Genomic DNA, 20,207 nt, shown 5'->3' with positions numbered 1-20,207 from the left:
TTTTTTTCACTTTTTATTTAACATTCAGAGACTTTTGGTAAGTTTGTTCAATTAAAAAAAAATTTTAATCAAACCAAAAAACCCCAAACCTGCTAATGTGCAGATTTGTAACCCTTGCCCTTTAAACTAATTCCTTTGTAACAGCTTCTTGAGAGGCATGCTCTGCATTTCTTCTACTAACTCTTTCAGTAGGGATGTTCTTGCCCTCTAAATTAATTTCTGCAGGGGTATTGCAGGCTACAAAAAAAAAAAGGAAAAAGAATAGTAATAATAATTCTAATTAATTTATCTGTATAAAGAGATAACAGCTAAATATGAGCCTCCTAACATTGGATAGATTTTTTTTTTTTGGTATCTTAGCAACAGTTGTCCTGGAATTCCCCAATTACACAAGAGCTTGTACCCTGGAACTGTGATAATTGTGTTCACACCTGCAGGAGGTCTTGGAGTTTCACATCTAACGGGGTTATTGGCATTTTGAGGAGGCAGAATAGGGGTGCAGCATTTCCAAACTGAAGCTGTAAATCACAGGCCGGTGGCTGAGGGCAAGGGTTGAGGAAGGGAAGAGCCCCCTCCAGCCCCTCTGCAGCCCCAGAAGGCAGGACCTGCCCCAGAGCTCCTGTCCCTGTCCCTGCCAAGTCCCCTTTGGTCCCCTGTGTCCCAGGGATGTGGGGCTGCAGCTGCCAGCCAGCATCAGCCTTGCAGAGCTGCAGGGGCCTGGTGCTGCCTGCTTGTGTGGAGCAGAGAGCTGCTGCAGCCTGGGGAGACAGCCCAGCACACGCCTGTTCCCACACGTGGCTGACAGACGCTGGGCATGTGTTTGTGTGCTTGCTGCATTGCCATGGCAATGGAGACTGTCCTCCTCTCCTCCATGGCCATGGTGACTGTCCTCCTCTCCTCCATGGCAATGGTGACTGTTCTCCTCTCCTCCATGGCCATGGAGACTGTTCTCCTCTCCTCCATGGCCATGGAGACTGTTCTCCTCTCCTCCTCTGCTCCTCCATGGCAATGGTTACTATTCTCCTCTCCTCCATGGCAATGGTTACTATTCTCCTCTCCTCCATGGCAATGGTTACTATTCTCCTCTCCTCCATGGCAATGGTGACTGTCCTCCTCTCTTCCATGGCCATGGAGACTGTCCTCCTCCTCCTCTGCTCCTCCATGGCAATGGTGACTGTCCTCCTCTCTTCCATGGCCATGGCGACTGTCCTCCTCTGCTCCTCCATGGCCATGGTGACTGTCCTCCTCTCCTCTCCTCCTCCATGGCAGTGGTGACTGTCCTCCTCCTCCTCTCCTCCTCCATGGCCACAGTGACTGTCCTCCTCTCCTCCTCTCCTCCTCCATGGCACTGGTGACTGTCCTCCTCTCCTCCATGGCCATGGTGCCTGTCCTCCTCTGCTCCTCCCCAGGCTCAGGGAATCCACGGACAGCTCGGAATGTGGGGAAGCAGGGGAGGGGATGGTGGGGGAGCAGACCCCAGCCTCAGTGACAGAGGGGGACACCTGCACAGGGAATTCTGCCTGGCACCATCTTGGGCCTTTATAATCCAGAGGCAAGGCCTTTAAGCTGCCTTTTGCCTCTGCTGCTAAACCCTGGGCTGGCCATCTGGGCTCATGCAGCCTCAAAATTTGCCCTAGATAGGCAGATCTGGAGATCCAGGGAGGCTGTGCAAGGCAGTGTGAAAAGTCTGAACAGAGCATCTCAAAACAGCTTTTCACTCCAAAAATCAGCATCCGGTGTGAGCTCTTGCCCCTGTAGTCCTCCTGCAAAGCTGGTGCCCCCACTGGGCCGCAGACCCTGGCAGCCTCGTGCAAGTGCTCACGCCCTGTGTAGGACACCAGGGAAGCCAGGTACTGACTGCCTCCCCTGCACCCCCAGGACCCAGGATCAAACCCTCCAGGACCTGTCAGAGTTCCTCAGAATAATTATTCCAGTGCAATCCTCTTCCAGCACCCTCCCGCTGCCCCTGTGTTGAGCATGGAGCTGGTTAGATGTGAAACTCCAACAGTGAAAATCTCCCATCTGTGTCTGTGCCCCCCCAAAGTGCTGCTCGAGCTCATTCGACTCCAGTTCTGGTGTGGGGCTCATCCCAGAGCTGTCCTGCCCCTCCCTGTGTGCCAGAGTTAGAGCTGGGGAGCCCAGGTGGCACTGCCTGCTGTCCCAGAGCCCTGTCCCCAGGCCAGGCTGTCCCCAGAGCTGCTGGCAGCCCCTTGCAGGGGCAGTGCTGGTGCTCAGGGGAGCAGGGAGTGACAGCCTGCAGTGACACCAGAGGTAATGCTAATGCTGTGCACAGCTCTAACTTCAGCATGTTTCTGCTGTCAATTAGAGTGAACTTTTGCAGGAAACTGCCAGGCTTAGCCAAGGCCAGAGAAGCTTTTGAGCCCTGGGTGATGTTGGGCTCTCTTCCCCTTCTCTACCCTCTTCCCATTAGCCTTGTTCCATATTGGTGCCACAGATGGCAGATTTTCACTCCAATTTTGAGACAGAAGGATGTATCAGAGGCTGTTTTTATTTCCACTGAATTGATCTATAACCTTTTGCTGCTTTCTCTCTCTCTTGCTTTTTAAACCTTCCTGCCACCTCCTGGGTGGGGGTCTGCCCAAGTCCATGCTCCCCCACCTCTTCCAAGCGCTGTCTCTCCAGCCTTTGTCCTGAGAGCTAACAACCTGCTTCATTAACCTTAGCTAGTTCCTAACCCTAACTAGATGCTAACTTTTCTCTAGCTAATAACCTAACCTCATAACTAGAAGCTGAGTCTAACTAGAGTCTAATCCCTAACACTATAATGCCTCTGTTCCCTTAGCTCCTTTGAAAAATAAAGGTGAACTCTACTTAGTATCTCTGTATTTTTACCTCCTATCCTGAGAACGGAGGACTGAACCGCAGCAGCAGGATGAGCAGGGCTGAAGGATGAGGAGGGAAGGGGATTTTGGTGATTAAGGCAGAAGATTGGCACGGGGGAGGCTTTGACTCCTGTTCTTGCCTCTGCCAGTCCTCCCTCCGTGACCTTGGGCAAGTTGCTTCACCTCTACCTCAGTGTTCCCCGTGTGTAAAGCAGGATCATAACTCTGCTGGTCCTCCCCAGGGGAGAGGAGAGGGTGAGAGGCTGGTACGTGTCATTGAAGGTGCTCTACAGCCCTGGCAGGACGTGCTGCAGAGTGGCAGCAGTGTCACCATTGCAGACGAGCTCGAGCATCTCTCCCTGGCGAGAGGCAAAAGTTGGCACTGCGGGATCTGCCCTGTTCTCAGGATTGGGGTAAAAACCCACCAACTAAACCCCCCTCTTTGATAAGTTCTGAATGCCACTGTGAGCAAAAGGACCTGCCGTGTTTTCAAAGGAAGATGGTTTGGTTGCAAGCCCAGGAGGTCAGACGGGGGACAGGGGTTTTACCCCTGGCTGTCACTCCCTGCCACCTGGGAGCCCTGCCCGAGGCTGGGCACTGACAGACAACAGGAGGGGCTTGGAATAAAGGAACCCGGGGAGAGGCAGCCAGCAGGCAAGTGTAGCAGGGCTCTTCTCTCCATCACCCCCTCCTCGCTGGCATCAGGGTGGCTCCAGAGCCACTGCAGGAGGTACCAGGTAGCCCTGTCACCTCTTCAGTGCCCAGATCTGCCTCAGTCCCTGTGCAGAGCCCTGAGGGATGGCCAGAGGTTCCTGAGCAGCACATGCACTGAGCTCACACATCTGGGCCAAGAGCTAAAGTTTGGAGCTAGCCAGGGTGGCATCAAACCTGCAGCTCAATGTGGTGCAAGGTGCCCACGTGTCCCTCTCCCTGCCCAGGCTAACACAGCCCTGGTGTCCCCAGGAGTGGGGTCATCATGTGTTCGGGGTCATCATGTGTTCAGTGAGTAGCAGACAGTGATGTTAGCTGAGAGCCTGAGGGGTTTCTTTACATTCCTCCACCAAAATGGAGCCAGTCTCAAGCCTTTGGAAGCCAAGAGCCACGGGAGGCTCTGCAGACAGCCAGCTGGACTGGGCTGCTGGAAAGGACACCCCACTAAAGTATCCCAAGCCCTCTTCAGTGTCCTGTAATTTAAGATGAGACAGACCAAGAAGTTTCCTACTGGGAACTGTCTTCCTTGACTCAGGTCCTTTTCCCACGGGCAGTGCAGGTGTTTGGGGTTTTGCAGTCATTTCACTCATTTTCTTTGTTTTCTTTGCAGAAGGTACACCGATCCGAGGTAAGACACCCCAGCTCACTCACTCACCCACTCTCCAAACACTTCTCTCCACACAGATCCCGTTTCATTGCCCTGTGCTCAATACAGATTCGTGTTGTTGTTACGTTTTCTTGTCCTGCTTCACCTCTGGATATTTCTTTTTTATACCTGTCTTTATTTTATCTATGGTTATAATGTCCTCTTTTGTTTGCTGGGTGCACTTGGTAATACTGATACTGTTACTCTAATAACGTCTCCGGCTGCGCTGCTCAGATTTATGGCAGAGTTTTAAGAGCCAATCTCTCCAGGACTATGAAGGACTGAAGTTTATCTCGAGCACTAAATGCTCTCAAAGCTTGGTAAATACTTAGGACTTTCTCTTGATTGGTGCAAAGTGCTCCCGAGCTGCTGATGGTGATGAGAGTTTTCCAGTCCTTTGCTCAGGCAGATCTTCAGCACTTACCATCTCAGCCTACTCATTTGTTTGGCTCCAGAGCCTCTTTCCACTTCCTCCCCACTCTCTTACCCTTAGGTTTCTCTGGGAAGGATCCACGGTAAGTAGCTTCTGCACTGTCTCTTTAATGGAGTCAAAAATTGACCTCAAGCTGAAAGGCAGGAGGAGTTGGGTGTGCACCCCTTGGAAGACCCCGCTTTGGTTTTCTCTCCACTGGCACATTTAGAATTCCATAATTCTCTGCCGGTAAAAGCAACAGGAGGTGCTGTAGGTGAGATTTACGTTTTCACACATCGTGTCTGATGGCTCTTGACGAGTGCTGAACGCTCCTCGCCCTCTCTGCAGCCTCATTTCTGCCATTGCCTTGACCAGCAGGGGTGAGGAGTGGGCAGGGAGGGAGGGCTGAGTCCCTGTTCCCCAGGGAGAGCTGCCCACTGCAGTCCTTGGCTCCCTTCCTGCTCTGAGTGAGCCTTCATCTGCCCTGGGTACTCTCAGCCCAGGGATGCTCATGAGCAGCACAGAAAATGGATCTGGAACCCATGGAAACAACCCACAGATTTGTCCAAATTAACAGAAATTTCTGGGAAAACTCACCAGCAGCTTTCCACCCAAGTGGAGCTCTCCAACAGCAGAGCTGGAGCTGTAATTCCATATGAAAAATGCTCAGCTGGGTGCTCAGTGGGAAGCTCCAGCCAGTCTGGGTTTTAACTCCTGTTGTGCTGAAATGCCCGCAGATTCTTTTGGAATGGATTTTGTTTGGTTTACTGGCCTGGGTGGGGTTTTTTGGGGTTTAATTCCCTCTGTTCTGCCTTTGGGAGCTCCCAGGCACACAGGGGATGCTGTGGGGAATTCACTCACGCCCCAGCCCTGTCCCAAATCCTCTCCCAGCCCCACGTCCCCCCGCCAGCACCGTTCCCACCCACACACACGCAGAGGAACGTGAGCTCCGTGTCCTCCTCTGTGAACACTCTGCTTTTTCCTTCCTGAAAAGGCTGTATCTGCAACCAACAATGATCTCATTTGCACTCCTCTCACTTAAGATTTTATCAATACTATTACACTGAGCTGGAATTGTTTGGTTTTCATATTTAGGTGGGGTTTTTTTCCAGAGATGGGAGTTAAGAGTCTTACCACATGTGAGCTCTGTCCATATCTGTAGTATAATCATGTACTCCTAATACATAAAACATTTGAGAGCCTGTTGAATTATTGATGTAGTATGTATTTTAACTGGAGTTTTGCAGGGATGAAGCCTTCTGAGGTAAATGAGGCAATTTTCTTCCATGTAGTTCCATGCTGCATCTCTCTGCATATTTGCTGACAGGAATCTTTAGTTTGGGCTCTGGGTATATTCTTGTAGCCTGCAATAATGTACAAGTTCAAGAAAAGCCTTAATCCTTTTGGCCCAGATGATGTAAACCATGCAGGCAATTTTGAAGTTCCAATGCAGTATTTACAGGGTTTTCCCTGGGGAATATTTACTAGCAGTAAGGTGCTTTTCACAGGGGCTCTTATCTCCCGTAGGCTTCCTGAGGAGCAGGTATTGGGCACAAAACAAAGGCAGCAGCGATAGAAATTCCCCAGGCAGTGGGTGACAAAGCCTTTCACTTTTTATGGTCACTGCTTCAAATTGAGCGAGGGGAAAGTCAACTGCCTGCTGATGGATTTCTGGGGATCACAGTAATATGGATTATTGAGGCTGATTTCGGGAGTTCTGGTGCAGAACGCCTGCATTGCAGAAGCCACAAAAAACTTGGTGCCTTTGCTGATGAGTTCAGGCCGAAGAGCAGCGCTGCCTCCAGAGGGGGGGTTGCGTTTTCTGCCCGTGCCGGGTCCCGGGGGGAGCCAACAGCCCGGCGGGGCCTGCCGAGCCAGCAGAGCCGTGACCATGTGTCTGTGCTGCCGTCTCTTCTCCCCTCACAGGTGGGCTGCAGATCGAGAGCAGCGAGGAGACGGACCAGGGCAAGTACGAGTGCGTGGCCAGCAACAGCGCCGGGGTGCGCTACTCGTCCCCCGCTAACCTTTACGTGAGAGGTAGGGAGCACAGCGGCGCTCAGCCTCCTCCTCCTCCTCCTCCTCCCGAGCCCAGGGGTTCCCCGCTGCCCCCCGCATCCCTGTGGGGCCGCAGGGCAGGGCTGGCTCCCCCCACGGCCGAGTCAGGCGCGGCCCCAGAGAGCGCACCCCAAAAGCAGCCCGCAGAGAGTCCCTTGGGCTGCGGAGAGAATTGCCCTTCCTCCCAAAGCATCCCCGCTCTCCGGAGCCCGGGGGGTTTCCCTTCTGCTGCTGTGGCTGTGAGAGGAGGGCAGGACCCCTCCGTGTCCCTGGATGCCCCCAGACTGCAGCAGGAGGGTGCGTTGGCACCGCTGCCCTCAGTCCCAGCTGCTTTTCCCTCTGCCAGCAATAATTTGTCCCTGGTTCCTTGGGCACAAACGCTGGGCACAGAGAGGGGGACACCAGCAGCCATCCCTGAGCCCCCTTCACCCCGCAGCAGGGGAACAGATGACAGGGGATTGGCTTCTGCTCGATGTCCCCTCGATGTTCTCCCACCCCCTGGGCCAACAGCCTCTCCACTTTCTCTCGTTTTGATCTCTCTGACCTGTAATATTTCGTGTGTAGCTTTGGTTTAACATCTTTCCACAGCAAAAGCCCTTTTGGCAATGAGAGAGCAGGGCTGGTCCTTCTCGATTTAAAAAAAAAAAATAAAAATAAAAAGCCGTTGGGAGGAAAAAAAGAAAAGTTACATCCCAGCAAACTGTTCCCATTTCCATCCCATCGACAGAGGAGGCGCCTCCCACCTACACTCACGTTAATCTGCAGTCCAATGCAGAGCCATGCTCCTGTGTGCACTCCTTTCTCTCTCTCTTTCTCTCTCTCTCTCGTGTCTCACGCTCACTAAATCACATGCGCATGGAGAGAAGGCTTTTAATAATTTAATGTTTCCAAGCTAAATTTTTAAATAGCCTTTTGTGGCCAGCTGGAAAATTGCGTTTGAAATTTGCCCTGTCGCATGGGCCCCAAAACTCCCCTTTTGGGAGTGTCAGTCTGGATCCAGTACTACTTCAGGGCTGAATCCATTGCAGACAGCTTAGCTGGAATGGTTTGGGTTCTTTAAAAAAAAAAAAAAAAAAAAAAAAAACTAAAAAGAAAAGAAACAGGAAAAATGTGGGGATTTTTCATTATTGTTTTGTTTATAAATTTCCTCTACTTTTCTGGCCACTCGGAAACTACCCAGGAGACAAAGGTTGTAACACGGTGTTGTCTCCACACCTGGATGAGAGGGCTGCAGGTGATAGCCCTGCTCCCAGCCCAGTTAGCCCGTGCGTAGCTGGGCCTGCCTGCAAAGCAGCACTAACCTGCCGAGAGAGTGCAGAACACAGCGTGTGCCAGCTCGGCCTGTGGTTTGGGTGTTTTTCATGCTGTTTAATTCCTTGTTTCTTGTGTGTTAATATCGTGGAAAGGTAACAAATTTCTGAAATGGATTTGCTTTGGTGGGAGGGAGAGTTCATGCACATTTTTCTTCCCGTTTTGTTTTTTTTTTTTTTTTGTTTTGAAAGAGTCTCGAGCACTCTTGTGTTTCCAATTGACTTGTTTCTCCCATAACATGCTTGTCTCTATAGACCACCTGGGATAGGAGTTGTAAGTTTGAACATTGCAAGGAAATGGTTTGGTTTGGTTTTGCTTTTCTTTTTCCTTCTTCTAATTATTTCTGTTTTCCTTACGGAGTCCCACGGTGGAGCCAGAGCGAGCAGGGCTGGGCGTGGGGCTGGGGGGGAGCGCGGGGAGCGGCGCCCGGCCGGGGGGCTGCTCTGCCCGGGGGGCTCCGCTCCCCTTCTCCGAGGAGCAGCAGGACTGCAGGGAGGGAGAATCCTGCCTGGGCTCAGCACCCCCGTGGGGCTGATTCTGAGCTAGGATTGCTCCCAGCCTGGCCTCCCTGCGCAGCTTGGTTGGGCTTAAAGGGATGGGAGGGGGAGCGTTAGGAAGGCAGGAAAGAGGGTCGTTACTATCTTCATTTTTTTCCTTTCTTTTTGTTTTGGTTAAGAGAAAAAAAAAAAAATCAATCAATTTGCAGCTGACAGCCTTGAGAAGGCCTTTTTTTACTCTCTCTGTGTTTCCCCTATTTTTCTCTTCTCCTCATGTCATTGTGTTCCGCATCAAACCCCCTTAACATCCCTCAGAGCTACGAGAAGGTTGGTGTGGTTTTTTTCTTTTTTACTTTCTTTACCCACATTTTTACATTCGTAAGAGAAAAAAATAAAAAAAAATGAAAAAAAAAATTTAAAAAATGAAAAGAGAAAAAGCAAGAAATCTTTAAGATGAGCGAGACCCGCGCATTCCCGGGTCTCACGGAGATGAGTTGAGTTGCATTGTGGGCCTCTCTATGCATCCTTTGGTAATGTTGCTGAGTTCTTGCACTTTTTTGTCGTCATGGTTACCTTGCCGTTTGGACATTGGGCCTGATGCATGATAGGAGAATGTAACAATCTTCTTTGCATGCCACTTTTTAAAATTAATTCTGAATTATTTTTTCGATATATAAATATGTATCGTTTCTTTTCGTTATACGATTCTGGTTTCTTTGAAGTGGATTTACTCTTACTTTCCAAATTTTTGGTTCTGTTGGGTTTTTTGCTTTCTCTTGATTTCCTGTTTCTGTTTTGATTGGTTATGCTGTGCTGTAGTTTATTCCAAATGCATTGTGAGAAGCCAGTGTTCCTGCCCACCCGGTGGTAACTGAACTCCTCAATCCCTCCAGGAGGAAAGGAGTCACACAGCTCTAACGCCTGTCCATGGAAGCCCTGCTATTTGGGACAAGCCTTTGTTTTGGGGGAGGGAGGGATCTGGGAAGCGGAAAAGATGGTGAGAACCCAGGGGGTCATTCCAAGAGTTAGAGCAGACCCTGGGTCACGTTATTGCTCATTTATTTCTTGAGGTGTGGCTCTTGTTCCACCTCCTGCACTCAAAGAAAAGCCCCGAGCCCGCTCCGGGGGCTCCCCCAGCCACGGGAGCTCGCTCACTGGGCACTGCCCAGTTCCCTCCAGTAACACCAGGGGCAGGGGCTGCCAGCCCAGCGTGGCACTGACAGAGAGCTCCCTGCCGATCCCAAATCCCACGCTGCTCTCTCCACGAGTGCACGGAGAGCTCGTGGCCAGGCAGAGCCCCAGCTCCAGGCAGAGCCTGGCAGAATCCCGTGGAGGAGGTGACACCTCGTCCTGGGAGGGAAGGGCAGCGGGGCAGCTGCCTCCTGGCTCTGCCTCTCCCCATTGTCCTGCTCCCTTCCTGGGATTTATCCACTGCTGCAGGCTCCTCAAAACCCGGCCAGGCACAGCCAAGGCAGAGCCTCCTTCCTAAAGCAGCGTGGGAGGAGAAGTGCAGCTGTGCAGGCACTGCAACAGTGCTGGGGCACATCTGGCAGCTGCAGCTATTGCAAACAGCAACCGGCAATCTGACCAGAGACATTGGAGCTGAAAATGCCTCTTTTCCCTCTTCTCATCTCCCTGTTTGTCCCCAAGAAGCTCCTGTTGCCTCCCATGTGTGCATCCCGAGCGGGTGAGGCACATGGGAGAGTGAACAGGGGGTTTGCAGTGTGTCGGTGGTCCCAGTGGTGCTTGGTGCTTCCCCTGTGCAGAATGCCAGCCCTTTCCCTGGCTATGCCTTTCCCTCTCCCGCCAGCCCTCACCTCTCAATCAGCTACCAAAGGAGTGGCTCTCCTAGGGCACAGGTATTAAAGCTGTGTGATTTTTGAGAAATCCAGTGCAGTATTGACACAGTATCTGTCTCTCTCTTTCTCTCTCTCTCTCTTTCTCTCTGTCTGTCCTTCTCTTTTTTCTTAAAATGCTGAGATTTCAGTGCTCGGACCCTCAGTGCTGGTATTCTCCCCTCCCCTTCCGAGTCTCCTCCCTCCCCGTAGCTACCAGGGTACCACTCCCAAATGCTGCTCGAGAATTCTCTGGGAAGAGACCAGCTGTGGCTCTTCTGCCTGGGATGCCAACCATAGCCAAAAACCATCCCTCAATCCCAAGGCTCTTTTTAAAGGGGGAAAAAATATTAAAAAAATGCTTGTTCTATTAAAAAAAAAAAAAAAGAATAGCGTTTGAAATAAGGTTTCCCATCCCACCTCCCTCCTGCCTAGGACTAAAAGGTGATAATCACTCCTAATTACAGGATTTTCCTTCATGACTAGGAGTTTGAGTTTCAGGATTTAGGTGCAATTAAAAAGGGATTTATACACCATTATTTTTTATTTGTTTATTTTCTCTTTTATAAAAGTATTTCTAACGTGGCCAAACTGCACTGCTGCTGCTAAGAATCTCTTGTGATCTGAGAAGGCTTGAAGATTAAATTCTTCCTCGAGAGCCAATAAAAATAAAAGTAATGATAATTATATCAACAACAATAAACTAAAGCTAAATGGGATGTAGCCATGATAGGCTGGAATGACACTGGGTGAGGAAATAGAGACTTGATACCTGGCTAGAAGAGCTTGTGTGGTTTGCTAAAGTCATGGTCTCTGAGCAGCCTGGTCTAGTGGAAGGTGTCCTGTGAGAACAGGATGGGCTTTGAGGTCCTTCCCACCCAAACCATGGGCATGGTCTTGAAATCATTGGTGAAGGGTTTGCCTCGTGTGTTATTACAGCTCAGACCGTGCCATGGTCCCAAATAACACAGTGCTAACAGGGGATGCCCGAGGGCAGAGGCAGAAGCATTTTCTGGAGACCACAAAAGCAGGCCAGGAGCAGCTGAGGTGCTCTCTGCCACCAGCCCAGGGGTGTGGCAGTTTAGGCTGAGCCACCTGTCCAGGGTGGTTGGTGTAAAGATGGATGCAGTTCTAGGGGCAAGCCAGCACCTCGGTGGGAATGCTGGTCTTTGTGGGAGCCATGCAGCTCACCTGGCTTTCAAAAGTCTCCTGGGATGCTTCTCTGTATCCCTAGGGACACAAGTGCCACCAGACTTGCGGCCCATAGTGATTGCAGGAAAGGATGGATTCAAAATCCTGCAGATGAAGAGCTGTGTGCCCATGCTGGTGTTTGAGAGGCTGCCCCTGGATCCCTGGCAGTGCCCAGGGCCAGGCTGGACGGGGCTGGGAGCAGCCTGGGACAGTGGCAGGTGTCCCTGCCATGGCAGGGGTGGCACTGGGTGGGCTTTGAGGTCCCTTCCAGCCCAAAGCACTCTGTGGTGGTTTTGTCTGTAATCAGGGACCACGTGGGGGACTCAGCCATTACCCCAGTGAGGGCACGTGTCCCCTCAGCCTGGCCCTGTGTCCCCTCAGCCTGGCCCTGTGGCCAGAGCTGGTTTGCCCCCTGGAAATGGAGCACTTTGCAGCTCTCCTCTTAATTTGGGAAGCTGCAGGCGGCCACCTCCATTGCTCTGGTTTGATCCCAAACTCCAGCTGCTGGCTGGGAAGGAGCCCTGTGTGGAATGTGGAAGGACCTGGTGTCCCTGTGCCCCTCTGTGTCCCAGGGGAAGGAGGGATGAGCTGTGGGGGCTGAGCTCCTGATCCCCCCAGTGCAGAGCTGCTGCTGCCGGTCCAGGGCGCGTTGTCGGGGTTGAATTTAGCAGAATTAAGAATTTTCCCCTTTTTCACACAGTGGGGCCCTGTCAGGAGGTACAAAAGGCAGCAGTTGGGATGCTGCGGGGATAATCCTTCCTGCTCTCTGCTCCAGCTTCTTGTGGCTCTGCTCTTTTCCAGCCCAGGGAGCTGGAAATGGCTCAGCAGGCATTTAAAGCAGCCCGGTGCCTGCTCAAGCCCTGCCTTTGCTGCTTGTCACCATCAGCACGAGCTTTGTCACCCCGAGCCAGGTTCTGCAGCCCAGGCCCTGCTGAGAACATTCCCAGGAACTCCCAAGACTCTCTGGAAAACCTCAGCTCAGTGAGAGACCAAAGATGAAACCAGGCCAGGGCAAAACATGTAAGAGCTGAACTAGTGGAAATCAATTAAAATAAATCCCACAGAAAGGGCAGGGATAGTGTGCCGAGCACCTCAGGAAATAAAGCTTCAAAACAGATTAAAATGTGACTAATTTAAGCAATAATTTAGCCTGTAGCCCGGGTTAAGTTTGGCACATGAGTAATTTGACCATCAGACCAGAGCTGCTGGTTGGTTCCAGGTGGAACCATTGCTGAGCTTTTCCCTTTCAGTCCCATTTAGAGGTTGAAGGAAATAATTCCACATGCACTGGAGATTTAACAAATAGCCACAAGGTCAAAACAGTCACTGGTATTTTTAACTGTAGGAATTTTAATACCTTTTTAGACTAGATTGATAAATTCTTTAATGGAGAAGGAGGGAGGCAGAACCACCACTGGGTTGTACAGCTGCCTCTGCAGTGCCCAGTTTCCAGGTGCTAAAATTGAGGGATGGAGAGTTCTGAGATGATTTTAAAGGGTTATTTTAGCTCTTCTGTGGGTGGGGGAGCGCCCTGTCCGTGTTTGGGGTGTCCTCAGCTCTGAAATTCTAGTTCCAAACCAAGAAAAGCAAACAAAAACTTCACTGTGTTTCTGCAGAAGGATTTCTCAAGGGTATCAGGAAATGGAAATGGATCCAAAAAGCCACCCCCCAAAAAAAAAAAAATCAAAACTATCCGAACTGTGTATATATCTATGTATATACATGACTATCTCTCTATAGAGGGCACTTTGCAGGAACACTGTGCTGTACTGATCTCGAAATCTCTGCCTGCCTGTGTCTCTTACACCTTTTGCATCGCTGTTCTCTTTGTTTTAGGGGAAAAAATTAGATTACACCTTGTCAAATTAAAATAACAAAAAACTAAACCAGTCGAGTCTGTGTTTAAAATTACAGAGCTGCGTGAAAAACAATTGGATTCTGATTATTTTCTGTTCAATCCTGTAAAAAAAAACAACAGGAAAAAAAAAAATTGCAAAAGACCAGAGATGTTCAGCCAGCCTGTCGCTCAGCTAATGTGGTTTTTTAAGTGCAAAGTAACAATTATTGGGAAGGTAATGGATTTCCTTCAGACCAAATCCAAGCCTTGGTCTCATTCTTTATTTATCTACCTGTTTACGTATTTCTTTTACTTACTGTGAAGGAAATGAGGAAGGAGATGGGCAGGAGGAGGGAAGCTTCTCGTCCTGTGGAGGGGCAGAGGTCGGAAATCCAAAGCCCAAAAGGTCTCACCCCAGGGGAATGAGCCTGGAATTGGAACGGGACAGGGAGAGGCAGAGGCGGCTGCACGGACAGGCAGGGGCAGGGACAGACCACATTTGGGAGGGGAGGACAGGTGTAATCTAAGCTTCACTAATAATGTAGAGGCTGCACATTATTTTGGCACCCTTTCCCCTACCCCTCCTCATTTTGGAGCAAGACGGAATGACTCCTGTCTCCCCAAAATGGCCAATAATGTCCGCCTTCTCACCTCATTTGGAGCAGCAGCTTGCTGAGTGTCAAAATGTTTAATACCATTTGGTTTTGTTTGGTGCTTTCAACCAGTCACTTCACTTTCTTTCGTTTCCTTTTTCAATTAATTTCTTCTTTAAGGTACAAGATGCATTTCTCTTTGAGTTGGTTTAATGTGAATCGGGGTTTGAAGTGACAGGTTCTTGTCCAGGACATTCTCCTTTTCCCCACCTCGCTCCTCCTGCAACGTTTTTTCTCTCTGAGGGAATCTGGAAGGGGCTTTAAAAGAGCAGCTGGTGGGGTTCCTCAGCACAAACTGGTTGGTCCTCAGGTTTCTCTCATTAGCAGCATCATGGGAATACATTTTAAGGATGGATTCTGGTGTTGCAAAAGTCAACCCTGGACCTCCCAGTGTCTCTTCCAATCAGGTCTGTAAATCCAGCAAAAACACCTCTCACTTTGTGGACCCCGAGTGGTGGTGGGGAACCTGAGCCGTGCTGATTGGGACCAAAAAAGCCAAAAATGCCACTCACAGAACACAAACTGGGTCAACCTCTGCCTCCATGAGCAGCAACAAAACCAATTGGCTTCCCAAGGGTGTGAAAAGTTATGGATCTGTTCTGTTTCTGTTTCTAAGCACAATTTGGGGTGCAGATTTGCAGCGTGGAATGCTTATCCCATAATCAAACAGACTCATAACTAACTGCACTTAAGAAATTTTCCTGTGCCTCCAAAATGGCTTCTCTGCATTGAAATAATTTAATTGCATCCCAAACATCCAGCTCCAGGCCTGGAATCTGGTTCTATCTGTAACAAGCTGTATCCTTGTTTGAAAAAAAAAAGCTCCTGAGAGTTTTTTGGCCATGGACAATGTCTGTTTGTGTGTGCCTGCCTGCGTGTGTCTGTCGGGAGCTGTTGCACATGGAGCATGCACATCCGTGTACGCATGCGGGGTCTGGCAAAGCTGTCCTGGAAACCAAACACCCCTGGAACTCAGGGAAGGTCCTTCTTGACCAGAAACTGGGAAAAGTGGTATTATAAAGTGTTTATAAAGCAGAGCCCTGACTGCCCCATCCCAGTGTTTCCTTTCCAGAGAGGGCAGTTCTGTTCTTCCCGATCCTTTGAAAGTGCTGATAGCAAAATGGAGGGGATCTCTTCACCCGATTTTTTTCTTGTGAAATTCCCCTCCTTCAGCTGCTGGGGAGCTGGGCCCAGAGCTGAAATCGGTCTTGATTCCATCTCCAGCTTCCTTTCCACCACAGCTCTCCTCCTCCTGGGCCTTGACCTAAAGGCTGACCCAGAGATTCTCAGCTTGACAAAATCCCTGTCTCCAGCCAAATGCAAATGTTACAGCAATTAAAATAAGCAGCAGCCTGATGGCTCTGGGTAGCCAGAGATGAACCCTGTGCCTTATTGTGGTTGTCACAGACCTGAGCCATCGCAGGGCTGTATCCAGGGGACTCTCTGAGGTCCCCAACATTTAACTGGAGTCCTTTTCCCGTCCTAGATCAGTGTGTGGATGTTGGTATATCTGTGCACACAGGAGAGTCTAGTTTTTTTTTTAAACCAGGATGCACCAAGGAAGTGCTGCTGCCTGTTTGGGGCTCATATCAGCCCTAATCCAAATTCTCCCTCCTTGTGGAAGGGGTGGTGCTGAGGGCTGGCATCCAGAGGTGCTGGGTGCTTCCCTTGGAGGGTGACAAACGCCACTAAACCAGCCCAAAGTGAGGATCCCTGAGACCCCGGGGCTGACCTGCACCCCGGGAGCTGTCAGGAGGAGGGCAGGGCTGCTCTGCAGCTTTTTGGGAACGTGCTGTGTGCAGCCCCGAGCTTGTGTTTTGTGAGTGGATTTCTCCTTCCCTGCCCAAAACCACAGCCAGGAACAGTGGGTTCCCTTCAGACTCCGATTCTCAGCACTCCGCCCTACATCAGATGATGCTTTTCAGTTATTAAATTCTGGTTTGTTCTTTCTTTTTCTTTTCTTGTTTTGTTTTTGTTTGGTTTTTTTTTCCCCTTTCTTTTTCAGTTGGGTTTCATTTCTTTGCGATTAGCTTCGGTTTGGATTAATTGTCTTGTTCTGTTCCCATGACAACTCAGTGTTTGCATCCCACCTGCCGTTGTTTGTTGCTGTTGATGCTGTTTGCTGCCCGGATCTTGTCCGGATTGTCTCCCCATTCCTCCTCACCTTTCCCACCTTGCCTCCCCTCTCCAGAAGGTCACGTACCAGCCCCCCCTCAGAAGAGCCATCCCCACCCCAGATCTGTCTGCATGTTGACCCCACTTGTTTCTTTCCGAGTTCTCTCCATCTTGTCTCAGACTGTGACAGGTGTGGTTTCCACCTGGCTCCATTTTCTGAACTGTGGTACTTGTGGGAGCAGTGGGAAGCAGGATGGAGTGGGGAACGTGGATGTACCCTCGTGCCTAGGGCCGAGTGTTCTCCCTCCCTAGTGGCAGGAGGGAGCAAGGAGCAGCTTGCCTCATCCTTTGAGCCACTGCTGGTGCCTGGCATGGAACAAACACCGTGGTACCCCCCCTACACCTTTCTGCAGGTAGAAAATCATCTTCTAGTGTCAGTGGCCAGGTGAGCTTGCAGCCCCTCCCTCCACATCCCCATCCCCCCCCAGCTGAGGGCATGCCCCCCGTTCTCTCCGCAAATCCGTGCATGCAGGAATTCCCCTTCGCCCCCTCTGAGCTCCTAATGCCACCAGTCTGGAAGTCTTCTCTTCCTTGCCTCCCAGTGCTGGCTCCTGGCTACTGGTTCTTGCAGAAAAGGGTCTGAGAGCCCCATGGGGAGAGCAGACCTTGCTGTGACAACCAATGTCCCTTGTCACCTTGCGGGGGCTGCAGTTGGCTTTTGTTTGCCAAAGCCCCACTAAATGGCAAACAGCCTCTACCTCTCCTGGCAGTGCCCTTCCCCTTGGAAAAGATCCACAAAGCTGCAAGATAAACACTAGCAAGCCCCAGGACAGTTCCAGGGGACGTCTGAAGGCACTGGGAGGGACAATGGCAGGCTCAGCCCTGCTGTCCTTGGCTTTGCTTTGGCATGAGGCAAAGCCACCAAGCTTTGGAGGGGTTGTGCAGAGGTTACCTGGGAACTGACATCAGGAACAGGGAGTTCTCAGCCCCCCAGCAATCCAGACCCTCCTGCCCCTCACCTGCCCTGCCTGTGGCAGTTCCTGCATGGCTGTCCCTGGAGCTGGAGGAATCCTGCACCCTGCTCCCCTCCAGCTGCTGCAGTTCCTGCATTCCCCCGGGTCCTAAATCCTTTTGTCTTTCTTGTGGGAGGAGACCCTGCCCTCAGCCCCCTCCCTAGGCCCTCTGTGATCCACACACATTCTCCTTTGTCCGTTCCCCTGCCTCCCCCCATAAGGAAGGGCACCCAGCATCCCTCCAGGTAGCTCAGAAAATGGAGCCAAGGAAACCACAGCCTCCTCTTTGCGTCCATGTTCTTCCTGTGTAAGGTCTGGAAGCTGCATCCACCTCTCTGCTAAGGAGATGCACAGAACATGTCACTGTTTTCTCAACGTTAAAAGTTTCATTACCTTGTTTTTCTTATTAATTCTATTCTATTTATTATTCCGCCAGGGCTGAGATGTGACAATGTGAGCCACCACATTGAGTCACATCAGCTAGAAAAAGTATGCAGCATTAAAGTGGGTTTCCCCCTCCCCTCCCTCTCTCTCTCTTCTTTCTCCCTTCCCCTCTTGTTCTCCTTCTCCTGGTCTTCCTTCCTTTCTCTGTCGCTCACTTTCTATCCAGTATCCATGTGGGCATTTGCTACCGCCCAGAAATTATATTTCTCTGCATTTTCCTCTCTCTTTCTCTCTCTCTTTCTCTCTCTCTCTTTTTTACCTATTTTGCATGATGTTTGTGACTCTGAGAGCTGCATCTATCGATGGAACCGTGTCAGATCTTAAAGAGGCTTCGTTAGGGTTTCTATACCCGAAAACCACAAAAATTTCATTAGAGTTTCTCATCTTTTCCACACTCCCTCTCGCTCCAGGGGGGCTGTGTTCCCCTGGACGCTTCTCACACGCAGACACCGACTAAATTCTGTCCCGCTCCAGGGACTCCCTCTCCTCCCTCGTTGATCCTTTTGCCTTTTCTCGAGTGGAGCGTCTGCAATTTGGGGATGTGATACTTCTCTCTTTGTTGAATTCTCTGGGTCCAACAATGCAAAACGTTGAGAAGTTTCCATCTCCATGCCAACCTTCTCCTGGCCCCCCGCCCCACGTCCGCAGCAGCCCCGGGTGGGAGAGGGCCCCTCTCTGGAGGGGGCACCTGGACCACGCCGGGTGCTGGTGGACGGGCTGTTCCTGGGGAGAAGGGGCCCAGGACTCAGACCCCACTGGGAGAGAGAGGGAGGAGCAGCTTCCCGGGGTGTGGAGCGGGGAGCTGGGGGCCCCAGCGGCCGCGGAGGAGAAGTTTGGGCTCTCGCCATGCCAGCTCTTGCCAGTAAAGATGAGAAATTGCTAATAAATTTTTGTGTATTTATCTGTGCTGTGATGGGTCTAATCTTGATCAATGGAACCCTGTTGCTATGAAATATCGCTTTTATGTCTATATTCTATATATTGTTTGTGAAGTACCAATTTATTTGGAGTTTATTTTTTTGGTTTTTGGTTTTTGATTTTTTAATTTCTTTGGTTTTTTGTTTTGTTTTTAATGAAGGAAGAAAATAAATGGTGACAAACCCCATATATATTTAAATTATCTTTTACTCTTTTTTCTTTTTCTCCTTTCTTTCCTTTCCTTTTTCTTTTTTTCTTTTTTTTTTTTTTCCTCTTCGTTTTTTTGTTCGTTCGTTTGTTTTGGTTTGCTTTTCCGTTTTGTTTTTTTGTTACCTCTGTGCGTCTCGTCCACAGTTCGCCGTGTGGCCCCTCGCTTCTCCATCCTCCCTGTCAGCCATGAAATCATGCCCGGGGGCAACGTCAACATCACCTGCGTGGCCGTGGGCTCTCCCATGCCCTACGTGAAGTGGATGCAGGGAGCGGAGGACCTGACGCCCGAGGATGACATGCCCGTGGGCAGGAACGTCCTGGAGCTCACGGACGTCAAGGACTCTGCCAACTACACCTGCGTGGCCATGTCCAGCCTGGGAGTCATCGAAGCCGTGGCCCAGATCACGGTGAAATGTAAGGGAGTGGGAGCAGGGTGCTGAGTGCACGTGTGGGAGTGGGCACGTGCCGGGCAGCCGTGCGGGCACAGAGCTGAGTGTCCGAGCATGAGGGCAGGGGATGCCTGGGCACGTGTCCTGCTCGTGCATGGGAGCCGTGGTGGGACGTGTAGCAGAGTGGGAACGTCCCATGGTCGTGCCTGTGTCATCGTGTGTCTGCATGGGGAGAGCCTGTGACTGCCTAACCTGCACAGGGGACGCCATCCTGCATGGCCAGGTGTCCTGCACAAATGGGGTGTGTGTGTGCATGCACAGGGACAGTCCTGCATGGCCAGGTGTCCTGCACAAATGGGGTGTGTGTGTGCATGCACAGGGACAGTCCTGCATGGCCAGGTGTCCTGCACAAATGGGATGTGTGTCCGTGCATAGAGACACAGTCCTGCATGTCCTGGTGCACGAGTGGGATGTGTGTGCATGGACAGGGACAGTCCTGCATGTCCAGGTGTCCTGCACAAATGGGGTGTGTGTGTGCATGGACAGGGACAGTCCTGCATGTCCTGGTGCTCCTGCACGAGTGGGATGTGTGTGCATGGACAGGGACAGTCCTGCATGTCCAGGTGTCCTGCATGAATGGGGTGTGTGTGTGCATGGATAGGGACACAGTTCTGCATGTCCTGGTGCTCCTGCACGAGTGGGATGTGTGTCCATGGATAGGGACAGTTCTGCATGTCCTGCACGACTGGGATGTGTGTGCATGGCCAGGGACACCGTGGCTGTATCGTGGGCACCTGGCTGCAGGAGGGTCAGTCCCTGTCCTTACCTGTTGCACACGTGGAGCTCTGTGAGCACAAGCAGCAGAACAGACCTGTGCACCATGAGTGCCCCGTGCTGGGATCTGTGCATGTCCTGGGGGAATCCCCCACACAGGGAAACCCATGGTGGAGGGGAAGCTGGTAGCTGGAGACCTTCCCTCGCTTTAGGACACCTGAGCTGCTTGTTATGAAGAAAACTGTGGCTCAAATCCCCCGCATGCTGTGTCTGTCCTGACAAATGAGGCTGGCTGGGCACAAGAAGCCTTGGATGGCTTGGAGCCTGCATGCCATCCTGTTCCAAGGCCTGAG

At 51.1% G+C, this 20,207-nt stretch overlaps 1 protein-coding gene across 16 annotated transcripts in view; it reads left to right on the top strand.

Annotated features, from left to right (window-relative positions):
- The window catches only part of PTPRS (protein tyrosine phosphatase receptor type S), a 150,812-nt gene that overhangs the window by 86,341 nt on the left and 44,264 nt on the right, over nt 1-20,207 (top strand). For 8 of the 16 annotated variants that reach the window (XM_038163555.1, XM_038163557.1, XM_038163550.1 and 5 more), the window contains 5 exons: nt 29-37; nt 4,165-4,182; nt 6,539-6,649; nt 8,791-8,802; nt 18,836-19,105. In XM_038163555.1, coding sequence (XP_038019483.1) covers nt 29-37; nt 4,165-4,182; nt 6,539-6,649; nt 8,791-8,802; nt 18,836-19,105 — 420 coding nt within the window. The remainder of the gene's footprint in view (nt 1-28; nt 38-4,164; nt 4,183-6,538; nt 6,650-8,790; nt 8,803-18,835; nt 19,106-20,207) is intronic. The other 8 variants (XM_038163556.1, XM_038163559.1, XM_038163558.1 and 5 more) reach the window with 3 other exon arrangements.

The sequence above is a fragment of the Motacilla alba genome, chromosome 28 (assembly GCF_015832195.1).
Source record: "Motacilla alba alba isolate MOTALB_02 chromosome 28, Motacilla_alba_V1.0_pri, whole genome shotgun sequence".
Lineage (NCBI taxonomy): Eukaryota > Metazoa > Chordata > Aves > Passeriformes > Motacillidae > Motacilla > Motacilla alba.
Note: the sequence above shows the minus strand (reverse complement) of the source record. Positions and strands in the feature narration are given on the sequence as shown.